At 36.9% G+C, this 21,440-nt stretch overlaps 1 protein-coding gene across 3 annotated transcripts in view; it reads right to left on the minus strand.

The window, feature by feature from the left end:
• n4bp3 (NEDD4 binding protein 3) overlaps positions 1 to 21,440 on the minus strand; it is a 26,913-nt gene continuing 5,473 nt past the window's right edge. The window contains exons 1-6 of one of the 3 annotated variants that reach the window (XM_089135005.1): positions 19,201 to 19,918; positions 16,804 to 16,940; positions 6,680 to 7,123; positions 4,957 to 5,562; positions 3,071 to 3,334; positions 1 to 1,447 (exon numbers count right to left, since the gene is read on the minus strand). In XM_089135005.1, coding sequence (XP_088991131.1) covers positions 890 to 1,447; positions 3,071 to 3,334; positions 4,957 to 5,562; positions 6,680 to 7,090 — 1,839 coding nt within the window. In that variant the 5' untranslated portion in view covers positions 7,091 to 7,123; positions 16,804 to 16,940; positions 19,201 to 19,918 and the 3' untranslated portion in view covers positions 1 to 889. Of the gene's footprint in view, positions 1,448 to 3,070; positions 3,335 to 4,956; positions 5,563 to 6,679; positions 7,124 to 16,803; positions 16,941 to 19,200; positions 19,919 to 21,440 lie in introns of those variants that run through there. The other 2 variants (XM_039648844.2, XM_039648843.2) reach the window with 2 other exon arrangements.

Raw genomic sequence — 21,440 nt, forward strand, 5'->3', positions numbered from 1 at the left:
TTGGAAGACACATTTTAAACTTTTATTTTACACTACCTGGAAGACACATTTTAGAGCTTTTTTACAGAACAAGGGTGTAATAATCTTCAGTCAATTTAAAGGAAATGGTAAGGTTTATGCAACTTTGAGGTAAAGAACACCATACGTGTATAGTACAAATCTATACAATTATTACATGAAACAGAATATTTAATTCAGTAGTTTTTCTCAATTAAGTCACAGCTTTTTTACGATCACTGAAGACTTTTCCACAGTCCTGTGCAGTGCACTCAATGGCATCAAACTTACCAGAATTTTTGTTTCACATTCATGCAGATATAAACATCTTGGGTCAAAATAACAGGAAAAACCCAGCAGCACATAGACATAGTAGCAGAAATGCTTCTATATGGATCAGCTTTTGACATGTTTTCCAATGCAAAAGACAACTCGTGAGTTGAGAGCATTTAAAGTGCATCATGCATTTAGGGAATGCACACCTAACTGATTTCATTCTTTGAATAATATGATGTTGTTAGTATTATCCAGTACCTAAAGCCCAAAATATAGAATCAGTGAAACAATAGCGCTAGAACACTCCAGTAAAGCTAATTTAACGCATCTATTGTTTTTTAAATAAACCATTGTAAATGATTTAGGATCTGAAATCAAATATTGTGTTTAATATAAAATCAGATTATCATTTAATTTTTGCAACAAAAAAAAGTAGTTTTGATGATTCAGATTTTTTCAACAAAATTCATTTAACACATAATATTCAGCTTGCGCCTCTATTTGGTACACTTTTTGGTCAAACTTGTAGATTATTTATTTATAGTTTATTTATTGTCTCAGGATCCAGAGCTGTTGTCATCAATCTAATCTCAGATGCTAAAGAACATTTGCCAAGTCAGATTTCAGAGGACTCAATCCTCTCTATCCAGGGCAGACCGGTGGGCGGCTTTGCTTCCTCTCCTCCGCCCCCTGCTCCCCCCTCTTCCGCTCTGGCCCAGCCCCCTCTCAGCATCGCCAGTTCTTTCTCTAAGGCCTCGTTCTTGTGGTACATCTCCAGGTAGCTGGCCTGCAGTTCCTTCTGGTAGCGTATCACCTTCTCCTTCTCGTTCTGCCATGTGCTTCTCTCATTTTCAAAAGCGGAAGTCTGCGCCTCGTTCTGGCGCCTTTCCAGCAGCAGTTCAGCTCTGAGACGCTCCTCCGTGGCACTGGCTCCTCCAGTCTCACCCGCATCCACTCGAGTGTCCTCAAAAGCAGGCAAGGGGCATTTCCGGCGGGCGCCCTGTAGGGCCATCTGTAGCATGTCGATCTGGCTGTCCTTGCTCTGTATCTCATTGCGTGCCTCGTGCAGCTGAGTCTTTAAGAGGAAGATATCGCTTAGCTTCTGTGTGACCTCTGCCTGAGAGTCTCGGAACTGTTGCTTCAGTAAAGCGATTTCTCCAGACTTCTGGCAGACCTATTAAATCAACAAAATGTTGTCATTTTCACAACTTATACAATATACATATGAACAATATTCTCAAATCATATTTTGAATAAGAGGCTGTTAGTGTTAATAATGCTAGGCTTAGTAGGGGTTTGTCCAGATAGGCAATAAAAATCTGTCTTTCTGTCACTCTTTCAAATCTACGGAAGCGTGTTGCATTCATTTGAAGAAAAAAAATCTAGCCTGTTTTTCTGAACTAACGAGTTAATTATCTCAGAATTACGAGATTTTTTTCTGAATTAATTCAGAAAAACAGAGCAAAAACTTTTTTTCCCATGAAAAATTATCTTGTAATTCTGAGATAATTAACTCGTTAATTCAGAAAAACAGAGAAAAAACTTTTTCCCATGAAAAGTTATCTCGTAATTCTGAGATAATGAACTCGTTAATTCAGAAAAACAGAGCAAAAGCTTTTTTCCATACACAAACATCTCGTAATTCTGAGATAATTAACTCGTTAATTCAGAAAAAAAGAGCAAAAACTTTTCCCCATGAAAAATCATCTCGTAATTCTGAGATAATTAACTCGTTAATTCAGAAAAACAGAGCAAAAGCTTTTTTTCCATGAACAATTATCTCATAATTCTGAGAAAATTAACTCATTAATTCAGAAAAACAGAGAAAAAACTTTCCCATGAAAAATTATCTCGTAATTCTGAGATAACTAACTCATTAATTCAGAAAAACAGAGTAGATTTTTTTTCTTCAAGTGAATGCAACACGCTTCTGTACAAATCCATTTAGTTGTCTGATGTCTGAACTGAGCAAATCCAATGTGGTTAGAAATCGGATTAAAGTCAGATCAAAGTCATTCTATGATATCGTATTTTACGTGATGATTAACTATGGGAATGTTTACACTACAACAATGTACTAAAGACAGAAAGGTTTTTCGTTTGCATTTTTTGCATACAGAGACCATTGTCATAATGATCCCCGTTCACAAGGCTCTACGAAAACGATACAAAATGCTGTATTATGCATGCCAGGCCAATAGATGGCGATCTCACTTTGTAAAGCAACAACACCACACACCTAAAGACTGAACACGTAATATGCATGCACATCGTTTTCATTAATTTGCGAGGGTTTTTGTAGTTTACACGAGTGCGATAACAGTATCGTTTTCAATTTTTTTTTTACGTTTTTAGTTGAAAACGGTGTCGTGTAAACAGCCTAACATGCATTTGAATGCTTATAATCTCTGTGAGTGTGATGACATTCCCATTCAATCTCAGAGGCACAATTTCTATCATTCCTCATTTTCTCTGTCTCTACAAAGACATTGACGTTTTCATTTCTTTTTTTGCCTTTGTCACAAAAGTCATTACTATGGCAACTGATATATATCAGATATTGGCTTCACTGATTGAACAAGCAGCTCTGGTTGCTTGTAAAATGACAGTGTGGACAGTCAACCCTTAACATCTGATTTAGATTTACAGTATGGTCAGCTTGAACAAAACTAACAATCAATACATGATGCGTTCCTTCATTTATCATCCAACTAAAGGCTGCTTTTTTCTATCATCTCGTGCAAAGATTTCTGCAATCCCCAAAGCTCTGAATAGATAGCTCTGACTTAATGCATACCTCCCATTGGGTCTCTTCCAGCTGGGGATTAATGTTCTGGCTTTGTCCCGCTGGGCTTTGACTTTTCAGGGTCTGGCACTCCAGCCTGACAGAATCCAGCTCCTCCTGCAGCCGTTTGCTTTCCTGCTGTACCTTATACAGCTGCAGCTGCAGGTTTCGCTGGGAACGCTGGGACTGCTGGGATACCTGGCGCAGTTTGGCAGTGTACAGGTATTTCAATTCTGTAACCTCCTTCTCCCAGAGCCGCTGCTTCCCTTCAAAAACCTACAGGAGCACACAAACACAGTTTTGATTTTTTTTTATTTCTGCTTTATTTGTCATTCTAATTTTGTGTACACTGAACCTGTGCTTTGAGAAATGTGAGATGCGTTTTTTTTTTTTTTTTTAAGTTGAACTGATTTAACTCGAGCGGCTCGTTTTTAGAACGCTGCGTCATGTGCGTGACGCTGAAAAAGACATGAGGGCAACGGTTTATACACATCCGTCTTGCATATGTTTACATAAAGAAACAATGGAAAAGTAACGCATTGGAATGAAAGAATGCGTTCTGTGTCAACACTAAGATTGTTGTTTTTGTTTTTCAGTGTTTTCAGGTTTGTTTGGTTTTTTTACTTTAGATGTTTTTAAAGGGATAGTTCACTTTGAAATTAATTTTTGATATGTTTTTAGCTTACCTGAAGGGCATCCAAGATGTAGATGTCTTTGTTTCCACAGTATTTTCAATTTTGATTTTTTTAGGTCAAACCGTTCTTGTCTGTCAGTCATATAATGGTCACGAACTTAAAGAGCATGCAGAGAGAAGTCCAAATTAAACATGATTTAATGACTCGTTAACGTAAGTACACATTGATGGCCTAAGACACGAAACGAGCGGTTTGTGTGAGAAAACGAACAGTATTTATATCGTTTTTACCCCTTGTAACCAAAGCCACGTCCAAGTCGTCTGAAGGCACGGGCGCTTCGGTCTGTGCAAGCGCCGGAAAGTGCCGGAAGTGATCTCTTGCGCAGTTGCGGAAAAAATATCAACGTTGTCTTGTCTGTTGATATATTGAAATCGTCAATTTCCTGTATATCTAAATATGTTTAGATCTTCAAGGGTAACACTTCTGAAATCTCTGTGTAAACAATGAGTGACATAACCGCGCGAGAGATCACTTCCGGGGCTGTCCGGGGCTTGCGCAGACAGAATCGCCCTCGCCCTCATAGTACTTGGACGTGACTGTGATTACAAGAGGTAAAAACGATATAAATACTGTTCATTTTCTCAAACAAACCGCTCGTTTCGTGTCTTAGGCCATCAATGTGTACTTACATTTATGAGTCATTAAATCATGTTTAATTTGGACTTCTCTGTGCATGCTCTTTGAGGTGGACCCCATATACCTCCATTATGTGACTGACAGACAAGAACGGTTTGACCTAAAAATATCAAAATTGAAAATACTGTGGAAACAAAGACACCTACATCTTGGATGCCCTTGAGGTAAGCTAAAACATTTCAAAAATTAATTTCAAAGTGAACTGTCCCTTTGAGGTCTGTATTTAAGATGTTTTAAACACCATTATGTAAGAAATATATATAGAATAAAATCTAAATCTTAAATTTAAATTAATTAATATTTTTTTATCTATTTAAAATGTATGATATAACCCATTTTAAATGCAGTACACTACTCTTCAAAAGTTTTTTTTTTTTTAAAGAAATGAATACTTTTACTCATCCACTTTTGAAAATTCAGCTTTGCATCACAGAAATAAATTACTTTTTAAAATACATAGAAAACACCTTACATTTGGTAAGCATAACTTCTTTTGAAAACATCAAAATGTTACCGACCCCAAACTTTTGAACGGTAGTCTATGTTTAATAGATCATGTGTTCTGACCTGTGCAATGGCATCTTCGCTCTCATCCAAGTTCCTCCTCATCTGACGTAGCTCGTGCTCCTTTTCCTGTAGGCGTTCCTCCAGGTCCCTCACCACGTCCTCCATAGACTGTGACAGCTCGTAGGGGGGCGGGGCCTCGCTTCCATAGCACTGCAGGCGGTTCAGTGTAGCCATACTGTGACAGGACACGTCCGTGACTGTGGAAGCGGCTCCCTTGGAGCCCAGCGAACTGCGATCCAGTGAGCCGATGTGATTGATGTGACCCATAGAGGCGCTGATTTGTCCCAAGTGAGGGCGGAACGGCGGCCGATAGGGCGGCAGGCTGTTCATGGAGTTGTGTCCCGAGTCGGACGTGTTCTCCTCTTCCTGGCTGTGGCCCCGGGCTGCCGCTGCTAGAACTCCTTTTCTGGTGCTCATGCCTGGCCGTGAAGGGGAGGAGGACGAGGAAGAGGTGGACAGCGATTTGGGCGCTGCTTTGGCATAGGATGGATGCATGCTGTTGGTTAAGCCGCTCTCTAGCTCCTCCGACTTGGAAGGGTAGAGGTTTTGCATGGAGCTGAAGTTTTTGGGGGTGACCGGTTTAAAGGCGGAAGGTCTGAAACGTGGCTGTGAAATGACAGGGATAAGTCAATTGCAGCATGAGCATCAGGAGAATAACGCTACACTTAAAAACTGGAGCCATGCCAAACAACATAAAAGTAATTTAATGTAGACCCCTTTTGCTTCCATATTTCTTCTGTCTCGCTGAGTTTCCTGCTCAATAACGTCACCTGAGGGGGACCATATTTGATTACAGAGATAAATTTAGCCAGTCAGTTAGTCTACGTGGTGCTGGCCAGAACAGTTTATATGATTTATTTCCATTTGCGACTCGGGGGAATAGCCCACCTATCAATAAATTACACTTGCCTCAGGAAGAATTATTGCCTTTATGGAGCCGGATTTGAAACACTGTCACAATTTCTGCATTTCATTGACAGGCTTTGAAACTACAACGAGGAACCTATTCATCTTTTTTTCATCCACTCATTGTAAAGTGTGTTTTTAATACCTGCTCCTTCCGAGATTTGTTGAAAACTTACTGAAGCAAGTGCCGATGGGTGAAAAAGTCAATAACTTTGATGAATTCACCCTTACTTTTCGCCAAAAGTTTTTATTTTATTCTTAATGAAATAATGCTGCATTCAGGTCTTTTTAAAATTGAATCTGCTGTCACATATTTTAGTCTCAAGAACGTCTCAAAAATACAAATTTTTAACTTTTTTTGGTGCTTAGTTTTTGATGACAGATCAACAAAATATTACATTCGTTTTATATGTTTTACTAGCTGGTTTTACAATAAATTATAATACATTCATCATAAATTGTAATAAATAAAAACAATTAGTACAGTTAGAGAAATACATTTTTCACTAGACTCAAATATAACAAATATTTTTTAATGGTCAAATTTAAAAAAAAAAATTGAATGTATTTTAACAATAAATTTATATGGTCCTTTGTTACTGTTGATGCCTGAAAAATACTACATTAATTCACCTCCATATGCTCTTGTGAAATATATAAAGCTTAAGCATATAATTTATACTTCACTAGCATCATTAAACACAGTAACAAAACTAGAAACTGTTTTCAGACAGGTTTCCCAAACACTCAGTTTGATGTTGGTAGACTCCCAATTGCTGTGATTCTGACATGACATGACTTTTTCACAGTCGTTTACCTTATCAAACTTGCCACCTATGGGAAGTGAGTTCTTTCCCAAATCAAGCTCTTTTCCATCTCGATGGTAGACCTTAGTGTAGATGTCGTTCTCCTCGCTCCTGTGCTCTCTCTTGATGGAGGATGTGCCAGAGATGATGTGTTTGCTGCCCTTCGCTTCCTTCTTGGTGATGTTCAGATAGTTAAGCAGCTCTCTCTGGTTGAAACCCTTCTTGAGCAGGCCGTGGTTATGACGTCCTGATACTTGTGGAACTGCTCTATTGCTCTTGGTTGGTGACACGTCTGGTTTCTCGATTAGGCTGCCTACGCTTCCCATGACGCAGCGACCTGATGCCAAAGAGGATGTCGGATAAACGGCACAGATGCTTTTGCTCGGGTCCTGGTTCAAGGACAGGGCCTGGACTGTTGCCATTGGTTACTGGTTCAAATGGCTCCACTGGAATCTCTAAATTGAAGGAAGAGAAAGAAAAAAAACAATGAACACCCCTTCAGAGGATCAAATATGAAACCTGAATCCTTCTGCAGAATATTCTGATATTTCAAGAAGTTTTGGTTGCATCCATCATCATGAATTAAGATATTCCTCTTACCATCCAACTTCAACAGTATATACACACATACATATCATATATATGCATGTATAATGTATATGTGTGTGTGTGTTTTTGTTTTTGTTTAACCTACATTGAGAGAACATTTGGTCAGGGGTGTGTGTGTGTGAAACTTTGTATATAAAATTTTGGTCCCACTTTATATTAAGTGGCTTTAAGTACTATGTACTTACATTGAACAATAAGTACAATGTATTATTGTGTTATTGTTGTGTTGTAAAACACTTTTGCTGATATTGAGGTGTGATACGGGTAAGGTTAGGGACAGGTGTGATGGTATGAGTAGGTTTAAGGGTGGGTTAAGGTGTGAGGGGAGGGTCAACAAATGTAATTACATAAATGAATTATAGCTGTAATTACATGCTGGAATTTTAAAATGTAAGTACAATGTAAAAACATGTATGTACACAATAAGTCCATTGTATCAAATTATTAATTTCAATGTAAGTACATAGTACTTAAAGCCACTTAATATAAAGTGGGACCAAAATTTTTATTAAAATATATATACCGTTAGTCTGTACTGTTGCAGGTTGTTTGTAGTCTCTAAATATAAGCTCTATTTTGAAACTACGTAACAATAGTTAACTTTAAAATTTCAGCCACCATGAGTACTTGTTTATTTATGTAGTCTAACAAGAAAATGGGTCGAAAGCATCTGCTTTCCTCTTTGAAATGAGAACTACTGTACACACAGAAGTTCACAAGTCTGTTATATAACTGAGATGATACAAGCTGGGAATCATCCCATGAGCCAAATACACTGAAAATGAGGGCAGATGCTTTTGCACTGTGAAAAAACCCACTTTTAATTTACACTGCCATACTGTTGCATTAATCAATGTCCTCTGGTAATCACTAATCTTTCCCTACGAAGAAAAACTCACTCAAAGTGAGGTTGATCCACTTATTTCCGCTCAGTGCTGCTTCAATATATCTGTTTAGCAGTGCTACCCTCTTGCTTTCTCTTTCTTTCTCTCTAACTCTCCCTCTCAATCAATTTTCTTTTTGCAGAGAACCTCATTAAGAGGCGGTATTGATTTCACTTCAACAACCTTCTCTCTCATTTCTGTAAAAGTAGGCTATTGGCCTCAAACAGCTGTAAAGATAAAATACAATGACATCAAGTGTTTCTGCGTTTGTATGCACTCCTCTACAGGCACATCCAATATACTCTCTCACTTTCTTATATACATGTAGGACTCATTTCTGTAACTAATAATAAAAAGACGGAAAAACACTGACTCTGATTTAGTCATAAATAATATAATGACCTTGTTTGAACAACACGTGGCCTATGATTCTGACATGCAGTCAAGCTGATACAGAGAAATGGATCTGCTTGAAGGCCTAAAATATTCCAGCACTTTGCCAGACCGCTACTCGGCATCCTGTTGAGAACGTCTCTGAGAGTTTCAGTGCATCTCACTCAAAGCAAACATTTAATCTCTGTGACCTTCCCCCTAGGCTATTAAAAGGGTCATGAACTGGCTTTTTACATTTTTTTTATACTGTTGTCTGAGGTCAATTTATGACGTTCGCTTGGTTTTTACAATAAAAAACATCACAATGAATAAGTAGGCTATTTTCTACCCTAGTTTTGAGTCTTAAAACAGTTTAAACTGTTTTATGAAGCTCACACGCTTCATCTGAATATGTCTACTTTCATACGTTTTAGGTGAAAAACAATATGTGAGCTGAGTAGTAAGTCTGAATTCATAGTATTCAAAGTAGTCGAAAATTATAGCTGGATGACCTGCCAGCAAAATTCTGAAGTGCACATTAAATGGTCACTTTACTATCCCATAAGGCAATGGGAAGGATACATATTTATTGCACATAGAATGCCAAGTAAATTTCAAACCAAATAGTACCTATCTTTTGGTGATGCCAAAAATTTGACAAAAATACCACTTAATTTTGGTGAACTTAACTTCATATTGTTTAGTACTTAATATTTGCCAGTGAATAATGACAAATATACAGCTTCGTTTTAAAACAAAACAGCTTCACCAGATGCCATTACACGACGCTTACAAGCACATACAGTGGCAAGCACAGCATCCCCTCCAGGATCTTCCTTAACAAAATGATCATTTACCAAACTCAGCCTTATTCTACTTGAGTGATTATGCAAATAGTTATAGAAGAGGCAAAAAAGTGTGGCACTTAATTTTTGGCTTTTACCCATAAAGAGATCAAAAAAGCACCTCATGATTTTATGCATGAGATCATTTGGCTGGACTCTCCTCTGTTTTATGCCATCCCAGCACTGAGCACTCAGCTAACTACAACACTTACTGCACAAGACCTGCGTCTGCGCAAGCACCGATTATTAATATGCCATGACTTGGAGTGCCGCTTTAGTTTAGGATTGACAGGTTGGATAAAAGTATTCTAATGGGGAAACTTAGATATATAAGTGACTGCACTCTGAATGTGACAGGAAGTGGGTGTGTCGGGATTCGGGAAAAACATTTTGAGTTGAGTTAATTTCAGAGTTGATATACGTACATGGACATCAACACGAGTAAACACTGACTGATATCTTAATATCCCTGTATAAGAACACGATTATGTTCAGATAGCCATACTTCCTTTTAAAGTGCAGTCAGGCAGATCAAAATGTGTTGACACAGGAGCAGGAAACTGATGTCCACCTTGATTTATATATTTCAAAGCTTACAGTACTGTATAGTGCGCATAAAGTTTTTGCTGATAATTTTGTGATTTTTCTTTTTTTTTTTTTTTTTTAAGTTTTTATGAAGGGTTGTGGTGGGGTTAGCTAAGGTTTGAAACCCTTTTAAAAGTGTCCACAAATCTTGTAGGACAGGAAAAATGTTGCATCCAGTCTTTTTCTATAATTGCTTCAGACACTGAACAGCCGGAGTGGGCTGAGAGACTGGAGTTGATTTACAGCCTAGTCGGGCCCTTCAGAGCTAGTGCCCTACACACACACACACACACATTCCCCCCAAATGGAAAAGCTTTAATTAGAGGCCTGTCTACTTCATAGTGAGTGTTCAGTTCATTTGTTTAAAAAGCACCTGAATATTTTAAATGTCATTGTTTATATTATATAATGATTACATTTTGAATCTAAAAAAAATCCATCTGAGACAAAATCTGGTGTTCCCTGTTCATGAAAGTAAACATTTGGAAAAGAAAGTTCCAATGAGAGGATGTAAAATCTTCTTAAAGGTCCCCTGACATGAAATTTTCACTTTCTGAGGTTTTTTAACATTAATATTCGTTCCCCTAGCCTGTATTTGGTCCCCTCGTGTCTAGAATTTTCAATTGGTGTAAACCGAGCTTTGGCTATTTTTCCTCTTCTCTGCAGCTCAGACGCGCTGATCTTGAATCTCCTCATTATTACGTCATAACGAGGAAAGGTCCACCCGGAGAATTTGGCTCGCCCATGAGAAAATGAGTTAGGAAGTATGAACGCACGAACGTTAAAAACCTATAATAGTGTAAAACCTATAATAGTGTAAAAGTAGTCGACAGTTTTTCACATTTAATATGTAGCTATTTCATATGCAAGCATGTCAGCCAATCACAGCAGTGGGCGGTTATACTGAATCCCACAGCAGACACGCCCCTTCAAACAGAGCCTTCAAATCAGAGGCTAAAATCAGACTAGGAAAAATGCCTTTTATTTCTAAATTATGACTTTTTTTATCTAAAAACATACTAACATTATAAGGGCAACCATAAAATAATAAAATAACCCCATGTCAGGGGACATTTAATGTAATTTTTCAAGTAAATTATTACAATGTCACTAATGTAACTGTTTTTGAACCAGTATACTGTTTTTCTTCAATTATTTGGTCCAACTATTTTGGCATAACACATACATGTTGGCTAAATAGCTTCAGTACAGAAGTGCACAAGGAAGATAAAGTTAAAGCAGGTCTTAAAGATCCTTCAAATTCCAATCATACTTCTAAAAATCAAGTTAAGACTTGCAGTCTCTCTCATGAAGACTCATCCTTGTCTAGCTTGGCGAATCTCTAAAAAATATCAGAAGTTTACTTCCTTCTTTGGCTCTAAACATTTATACAGCCTTATTCTTGTTTTGTTGCACATTTTTGTGCACAGACCATCACAACCTTATTCCAGCGCAGACAAGCAGGCTATGTTCAGACTAGCATAGGCTACTACTATTTCTGCAATATGCAGCATGAAGCTTCTGCATTCATGGGAGCCTGCAAAAAATTGCTGTTCATAACATAGTTGTCACACTTTGGCTGAAGCAGGATCCACATGCAGCACAGTTTATTCGATAAACTGAAAACTTCACAAAGACTTCACAAAGGCATCCAACGTCAACCATAAGAACTCACAAGAACTGGACTAAATCACAGGGCTTAAATACAAGGCCAACAATGTGTTAAAATTTAACTTACAATGGTGTCCTATAAGCTATTGAATTTGAAGGGGCTGGTCTGCTGGCACAGTCACAGGAAATGACACATTTCATTCCACTAGGCATTTAAAAAGTAAAAAAACAAAACCAAAAACCCATAGGGCTATTTATTCACTCTCAGCTTTCTGGTCAATGATGTTACATCATAGGAGCCATGTTGTGATTATCATTTACCCACAGGCCATGGACAAACCTAGACATGAACCCATGTGCATGTCATTGCGTTAATGAACATGACAAATGTGCCTTGAGGGCACAAACATTACACAAACTCACTGCCTAACCTCATAATCGGAAAGTGCTTCACAGACAGAAACAAAAAATTGGGTACAATTTATTAGTACATTTAATACTGAATTGAATGTGTGCACTTTTAAGTGTCCTTTAAGTGTAACTAATACATTTTGAGCACACTAGTTTAAAAATATGCTTATCTATACTACAAGTTTATAGTTTAGTCAAATACTAGTAGAATTGCTTTTAGTTTATGAAATTGCACTTTGAAGTATACTCTCTGTAAACGATATTATATATACTATATACTATATATATATAATATTATTTTTAGATTTAAAATATAGTTTCTTATTTTTAGATTAAAAGCTGATAGCATGCTCGTAGAATTGCTTTTAGTTTATGAAATTGCACTTTGAAGTATACTCTCTGTAAACGATATTATATATACTATATATAATATAATATTATTTTTAGATTTATAGTAAAATATAGTTTCTTATTTTTAGATTAAAAGCTGATAGCATACTTTAATAAACTTTTAATAAACTAATTGTTGTAAGGGATGCAGAATATATCAGTAGCCTACCAATACTGACTATAGGCTGAATTTTTTATTAATTTGATATTGTTCACTTTGGACTACAGAATATTTGTTGCTCAATATTGGATTTTGAATTGTGCCTGCTTGTTTTTAATATTAGTTTCTATTTAGATGATCTTTGATATAATTTAATGCTCACTTAAAGTTAATCTTTTAACTCTTAACAATTTAATAACACTGCTAAATATTATCATTAGCGAATCCCAAAGTGAATATGCCTTTTCATACTGTATATTATAATGCTACAATGCCTAAATTCACTCGTAGCATTTAAAATGATTCAGTGTTTTTGTGTTTTTAATTCAATTTATAATTAAGTTAGACAAAATGGTATATACATTTTAATATCAAGTATTTATCAGGTATCTATTTATCAAAACATGAATATAATTATCGTCTTATATTGGCCAAAACTTTAATATCAGAGTATATTTAAAATCAAAATTTCTTGTGCATTTTTCACCATCTTGAATTGTTTTTTGTTTGGTTTTTTCAGCAAATAATACATGATAATGCATAATTATTCTCCCGCTTTTGCATCAAAAGTCTCTTGAATGCTACTTCCATAGACAGCTCACTTAATTATGGGCACATAACAACAGTCTCTTTTATTGTTTACAAATTATACGCAAGTAGGTCTGTTGAGGTAAAACTGCTGGAAATGTAAGACCCAAGGTGACACTGGGCCCCCTTTCATTATTCACCGATTTAGCACCACAGTCATTTGGTTGAATATGACTCTCTGTGAAATATGACATGAGTCAAATGATGGCGACTTCATTCACTGAAAAGGCCCAAATGTAACACTAGCCCTCTTTATAGGGATTGCATCAAGTTCTTTAGAGGTCTTATTTTGGCATAAGAGCACCATTCATTTTTCTCTAGCACGCACACTGGAGACATTCTCTTCAGAGAGTACAGGGCCATTTAGTCATGGAAAGCGCCATAAACTTTCCTCTTCGGGCTAAGAAGCTAGAGGTCAGACAGAGAGGGCAAAGAGGAAAGTGGATGTCTTATCACAAAATAATGACCTTAGGGCCCCACTGAGACCTTCAGCACACTGCAAGTCCTCTCTTGTGAAATGGCACTAATAATGAGAGTTAATGCGCTGAATACATCAGCCAGGGGTGCGATTCCCAAAAGCATCGTTAGCCAACTATGGTCACAATTGCCGTCGTTATCAGCATTCAATGAGTCTATGTTTCCCGAAACCATAGTTCCGACGAACAGAATCGCAAAGTTATGTGGTGGAAAGTGGAACAGCCGCTTCAACCAGTGGTTTGAAGCAAAGTTTCTTGTTTGCATGACGTGGATCTTGCATAAACCTGTATCTTGAGCAAAATAAGCAAGCTGACATTCAGCACAATTTATATTTTTTTATTTCGAATGTATACAAATATCTTTTAGTTTGTCAAGAGATGAAAAGCCCTGTTTTTTGAAGAGGAAAATAACTGAGAAAAAATTGAATTAGTCCTCAGATGCTAAGTCTATGGAAGCTTGTTTCCGCCACTTAATGAAAAATAAAAAAGGTAATTGCGACTTTTTATCTCACATTTCTGACTTTTTTTCTCACAATTGCGAGATATAAAGTCAGAATTGTGAGATATAAAGTCAGAATTGTGTGTTATAAAGTCAGAATCGCGTGTTATAAAGTCAAAATTGCTAGATATAAAGTTGCAATTGCGAGATATAAAGTCGCAATTGTGTGTTATGAAGTCAGAAATGCATGATATAAAGTAGAAATTGCCTGTTGTAAAGTCAGAAGTGTGAGATTGGCCCTGATAACTCATCTCATAACTCATAACTTGAAGATATAAACTCACAATTATGTGTTATAAAGTCAGAATTGCGACTTTATTTCTCAGAATTGCGACTTTATTTCTTTATATATGGATGCTCAAGTTTGACCTTACTCACAAATGTACTCTAATACAACAACTCTTCCTCTTCTCTACTGTGTTCCCGGAGGCGGGGTTTTTGCACATTTTAGGGTTGGTGATGTCACTAACCCGGGAGGAATGTCGTGTAGTCCCCACAAGCCGTTTGTTGTAGTCCTTTTCTTTAAAAGCAAATATCTTCCTTTGCTTTGAACTTTGAGCGTTGTAACTTCGATAATGTTGTTTATGCTCGAACAGCAACATTACACACTAACTAAAGTTAGAAAAGTGAAATCATACTTTACCACCCCTTTAAAGCAATGCTATCATGTTGTAGTTTTGAATACCACATGAACTGTTAAAGGGTTAGTTCACCCAAAAATGAAAATTCTGTCAGTATTTTCTCACCCTCATGTTGTTCCAAACCTCTAAGTGTTTATTTGTTTTGCTGAACACAAAGGAAGATATTTGGAAGGATGTTTTAATCAAACAGATCTCATTCCCCATTGACTACCATAGTATGTATTTTTTCCTACTATGGTAGTCAATGGGGAATGAGATCTGTTTGATTAAAACATTCTTCCAAATATCTTGCTTTGTGTTTAGCAGAACAAATAAACACATAGAGGTTTGGAACAACATGAGGGTGAGTAAATACTGACAGAATTTTCATTTTTGGGTGAACTAACCCTTTAACATGGTTAGCATATTTGAAAAGGAAATCTAAATTAACAGCCAGTATGCAAAATGCACACAGATTGATCTAACAAAGTGCAGCAATTACCACTTGATTCATTCATGTATCTAAAACAAATAATGTGCTCATGTATGGACAAGACAAATTAGGAAATGTGGTCTGAAGCAGTCACAAAGCCATGTGGAGGTGTCAAATCACACACGTGTTTATGTAGTGAAGATTAGCTTGCGAGGAGGCTTTGTGGAGGTCACTCTGAGAGTGTTAAATCGTATTAGGCCTAATGCTGTGAAGTGCCCTGCACCGTTTTAACAGACCGAATCCATGTCCGTCGCCTGCTGAGTGCTGTCAATTCTGACCCAAAGCACTTTTTCAAACAACTACATGAGAAATTAGTGCAACGAGAGCTTCAGATGTTCCATTACTCGACTGCAACATGCAACTTTAAGGGCACTTGTCTGCGTTTTTGGTCAGTAGCCATGGCAACTGAATGGAAACTTCACACCTACCTTTAGAAACTTTCAGTAAATATAGCCAGGATGTGCTTTGCCTGTTAACACCTACAAGCATTTAATGCATGATCCACTGCTTTTAAATTATGCAGAAGGGTTGATTAGCATTCAAAGGGGCTGCGGAAAAAAAGGATCTGCAAATATATTACAGCAATCCGGCTTGTGTAATTAATTGGACTAATAAATGCAAAATGTCCCTGCTAGCAATCTCATTAGAATAAATCCAATGAAGATCAGGTTTGGTTGCCTGACTTTTTCACCAATAAACTTTCATGACTTTTCTAGTAGTTTGTGATTACTCAACAAGGATTTAAAAGAACACAAACAAACAGCAATTTATGAAATATTTCAGAATATTTTCATGTTTTATAACCGAGTATCACTAGAAATATTCAGTACTGAACTTTTCGTAAGATACTATTATTATTATCAAAGTTTTCCTGGAAATCACTCTTATATTTTTAGATTTTCCATATTTTCAGTATGGCATATATCAAAAGCAGAACTCATTTTACTGGTGTTTATTTATTTTTTTTAATTTCTAGGCATTTTTTACACTTTTTTTTTTAGGCAAAACAACATGATAAAATACTGTAATATTAGTAATAGTCAAATAATCAAATTAGACAAAATATTTATTAAATTCAATTCTCTGCCTGCACATATTCCATAAGCATAACAACAATGCTATATTTCAGAAATCAGCCTACATCTTTACAGGTACTTACTAACATTTTAAAATGAACAACTAGTTCTACAGTCCAGAGAGTGTGATGTCGTAATAGGCCAGTGGTGAGGAGGGGCACCAGGTTCTATTGTTTAACCAGCTCTTTTTCTGTTTACTTTTCTCATTGAGTTCATGTGAGCCACCCCTGCTCTATTTCTTTCTATCTGACCCTTTTCAGTGGGATTCTTGCTCCCTGAGCTGAAAGATACATTCTTTACGAGAAGTAAGTTAGATAAGTGGGTAAAAATGGACATTCCTTCCATTTCTGTGGAGGTAATAATTAATATGGGTTTTATGGCTGACTGGGATGTTGAGATACCACAGTAGTGAGGTAAAGCTTTGGAAAAACATTTCCGATTATATTAAATGACACCTCCATCTGGTTTAAAGGGATAGTTCACCCAAAAATGAAAATTCTGTCAGTATTTACTCACCCTCATGTTCTTCCAACTCCGTAAGACCTTCGTTCATCTTCAGAACACGAATTAAGATATTTTTGATGAAATCTGAGAGCTGGATCACTCCTCACATACTAGTCCATAGGCTTCTTGAGGGATTGAAACTTGCCGGCCTTGAAAAGTTTTTAAAAACATTGTTAAAATAGTCCAAGGCTCAATCTTAACTTGATGAGAATACTTTTTGTGCGCAAAAACAAACATAAATAACGACTATTCATTTCCTTCTCTTTGCACCTCTAGTCAGTTAAACTAGTGTAATTGCGTAGAGCTACGTCACACGTAGGCTCACTATAGTTGAATAGTTGAAATAAAGTCATTATATTAGTTTTGTTTTATGCGCACAAAAAGTGTTCTCTTCGTTTGATGAACTTAAGATTAAGCCACTATCGTCACTTGAACTATTTTAACGATGTCTTTAATAACTTTTCGAGGCCAGCAAGTTTCAATCCCTCAAGAAACCTATGGACTAGTATGGAGAAGTGATCCAGCTCTCAGATTTCATCAAAAATATCTTAATTCATGTTCTGAAGATGAATGAAGTTCTTATGGCGTTGGAACAACATGAGGGTGAGTAAATACTGACAGAATTTTCATTTTGGGGGGTGAACTAACACTTTAAGACTGAATTGACTGACAAAACTGCATTGGATTTCTTAGAAATTAACACTGCATTTTTTTTACTATATGTCCGAGTTTTGTTGTACAATCAGTTCCTTGTTTCGCTCAAGGTCATGACATCATCTTGGATTATTTTTAAAGGAATACTATGGGTTAAAATACAAGTTAAGCTTTATTTAAAAGACCTATGACATCCTGCCAATAACCCCAGTAAATCATTCCAACTCATCCCACAGCCTTCCGTGTATCTTGCCCCATAGACTTCCATTGTAAGTGCATTAATATGAGCATGATTTTTTTTTTAAGAACTGAATGATGAGAATTTATGTTATGCCATAACTTACCTTAATTTGAATTTAGCCTTTAAGTATCTATCACACCATAAGATGGAAGATTTAAAACCTGTCAGTGGTCTCTAAACGCAAAGCATGCATCTGTACAATGTCACCCTTGCGCAATAGTTTTTAGAATTACAATTTTGTCCCTGCAGGGAATGAGGATGTACGTATATTGCACTGGCAAAAAACAACAATACAAATCCTGATTTTTTTTTTCCATTTGATATTCAGAATTAGAGAAAATGGTGCATTACATTAGGGCTGCACAATTAATCGAATTTGTAATCGCGATTACAATTATGGATGCCACAATTATGTAATCGTTCAAAGACACAATTATAAAAAGTCCACTTACATTATTCTGTGTACTTAAAATGTTTTTTTACAGCTTATCTTAAGGGGGTTTTCCCCATTGTTTTAATTTTAGTTAGTGTAACATTATAATTATAATTAGCATTAAAACAACACTATCTACATTGTTTACTTAAAATAATGTTTCCAAAATCTTATCAGTGGTCAATCAAGTCATAACAGGGTGAAATGCACTTCTGCCGTCGCCTGACGGGGTCTGTATCACTTTTAGTGGCACTATGTAACTTCGGGGTTCGGGTAGGAACCCGACCACAAAAAGAACTACAAAATTCGACTGCTTTACATCAAGCACTACAATAGTCGTTGTTTCGTTTTTCTTCGTTTCTGTTGTCGCAATACATCATCCTTTCATGAAGTCATGTAACATACTCTACTTTGTCTGTGGACATTGTTCATTCTAAAGCCGCTGCTGGATAAACAGCGAGCGTGCGTGCATGCAATGGTAGGCTAAATTATTTACGACAGCGGCAATGGACAATTTTGTTTCCAACCAGTAGGGCGACCGAAGAGGAAAAGTTACTTGGTGTTACTTTAAACCATAGAAAAGCATTGAAAATTTTTCAGGAGTTTTCAGCCGTTTTATTTTGATATAACAATTTGCATGCTGTCACTTCAAACAATGGCATAAAGCTGTTCAGAACATCATTCAATGTAAATTGTGATAATCGTAATTAATAATCGCAATTATAATTTCAAGGCAATAATCGACAATTATGATTTTTGTCATAATCGTGCAGCCCTACATTACATTTCAATTGCAAATAAGCTTCCCAAAAGAGTCTCACATCACAACTTTCTTGACAGTAAACCGAATGGAAGTTAACTAACCATAATAGGTTTGTATCCTGAGAGGATCTTTTATGATGCAGAGAGCCTTCTGTGAGGCAGAGAGAGTTGAATGTCACAGCGAGGCAGTTTTTGGAGACAAACATCCTCTACGGTTCTTATTTAATGATGGTACAAACACTACAGAGAGAAGCTTTTTCTTCTTTTTTTTTTACAATGAAATACGGCTATAAAGTAAAATGCAAAACAAGATGTTCACCTGAGGAAAACTTGCTGCCGTAGCTCTCTTTTCTTCCAGTCACTGCACATATATTTGATTTCCCCCTAATGCCGTTGAGGAGAGCTCCAAATTACCCATCAGCAGTTAAACATCTCTTCCTTCACTCCCACGGACCTGCTGCCAGACTACGGCCAGGAAAACCCCTGGGAATGTCTCTGGTTACTCTCTCCTGCCACCGCTACACGGATCACCCCTCTCTCCCTTTTGTAAAGAAAGCACGCCTTTAGTGCCGGTGTGGAAGAACCTGTTCTCCTTGTTCTGTGACAAATGTGAAGGACACTACTTGTGCCATGGACAGCGATATTGAATGCTGCTAATGCGGAACCAACTGGAATACAGAAAGTGCTTTAGAACAAAGAATTGAATGTTGTTTGTGATAGAGAAGTTCAGAAGACCACTGCAAAACCTGGTGACCAGTGGGAAACGCATTGTGTTGTCATCTTGCAATGTGTCTAAACAATAGGCTTTGAGCACTACACCATGCAGGCATCCTTGGAAAGCTCTCCACAGCATCAAATTACATCATGTTGATGGGAGACACTTGAATAAAATGGGGGGCTTGTTCTACAGGAGAACGTTGTGGAGCAAATGAATCAGTTTCTTGTTGTATCCACGTGACTGACTAGAGACCCATTCATTTGAATTTATATAAAGTTCTCTATCAGTACCTGATATGTATTAATAATTTAGTGAATACTAAACTGAGCTCTCTTCCACATCTTATTGCAATTGAGCATACAAATTCACAGAAAATAACAACATGACATCATGACTTTTGCGTAAACATATACGCCACTTTCGAGTCAGGTGGCGTGTTATCTCTACGCATTTTGAGCTATCCGCGTGTATCTGCGTGTATGCGTATATGTCTACGCCATTAACATCCGCGTCATTCCGCGTGTCTGTACACGCAGTCAAATCATAAGTCCAGTCATAAATGCCATTAACCCCAGTGACGGTTAAGTTTAGGGATGGGGTTGAGGTAAGTCATATCTTTTTTTTACCTAGGATGGTAAGGGAACAGTCATAAATGCCATTAACCCCAGTGACGGTTAGGTTTAGGGACGGGGTTGAGGTAAGTCATATATTTATATAACGTTAAGTCAACGGCGTTCATAAACACGCTGAAAGGCGATTATGCGTCTTGATAGCACGCCAAAAATGGAAATACGAATTGGCGTGTCATACACACGCTACTTCATGAGATCAGTCTGGAAAATAATCAAAAATGGCGAGTATCCTAGTAAATATAGTCGGTTATGTCTTAAGTGAATGTAACAGTGGAGAAAACGCATTGCGTCTCAGTGTATTAGATCTGTGCATTTGCTCTTAAAGTGACAGCAGCCTAATATTGCTGCTGTCTATGTATTTATTTTTAATCAAACAGCAAAGGACAAAGAAAAATCACTCGCTCCTTTTGCCTGAATGACTTTTGTAACTTTAATAAGGATTAATTAATAATGATGTTTAATTTATACAGTGAAGTCAGTGTTATTTTACATTTGCTTGGTTTATAAAATTTCTGTAATTGAAAACTACTGTTAGACCTACCGGCAAATCCCTGTTTGTTTAATTAGTATCTTTGTTATCTTGTATTTATTTTTGTAATTTGACTATTTGTATATTACTGACTGTTTACTTTTCTAGTTTTCTTTTAAATTTATACTAGTTAGGATAGTAGTTTTAGTTGTGGTATCGAAATTGGAATCGAGTGTGTGTGTATATGTATATATTATATTATACTGTACATTCTTATTCACGTTCTTCATTTTTCAAATGAAAAACTATTGCTATTGGTTACTACATTAACAGTCGATCTCATGAGGAAATTTGCTACAGGTGTCAAAAAGGGCAAATCTCACCTCTAATGCCTCAGCTGACTTTTATGATACACTTTAACCAAAGTACAGTACGTCACTCTTGGCCAAGGATCAACTAGACAAACATGTTCTTTCTGAGAGGGAGATTTTTGGGAAAAGGGCATGTTTACATGAGGGTTATTTCACTGGCAGGCTGGCAGAGAGATCAAGCAGAAAAATAAATAGCTACTGAAGGACGAAGTAGACTTTATCATGAGTAAACACTACTGTGCCCCAGTCATGTCTCTTAAATACAGTGTTGCATATGCTCTCCCCTCCAGGCTCGTCAGTCTAGAAGATTCCATAAATTCAACCATTGCCGGCGCTGGCAGGAGAAGGCCTTCCCGAGATGACAGAAGA

The sequence above is a fragment of the Pimephales promelas genome, chromosome 9, assembly GCF_988280905.1.
Source record: "Pimephales promelas chromosome 9, fPimPro1.hap1.1, whole genome shotgun sequence".
Taxonomy (NCBI): domain Eukaryota; kingdom Metazoa; phylum Chordata; class Actinopteri; order Cypriniformes; family Leuciscidae; genus Pimephales; species Pimephales promelas.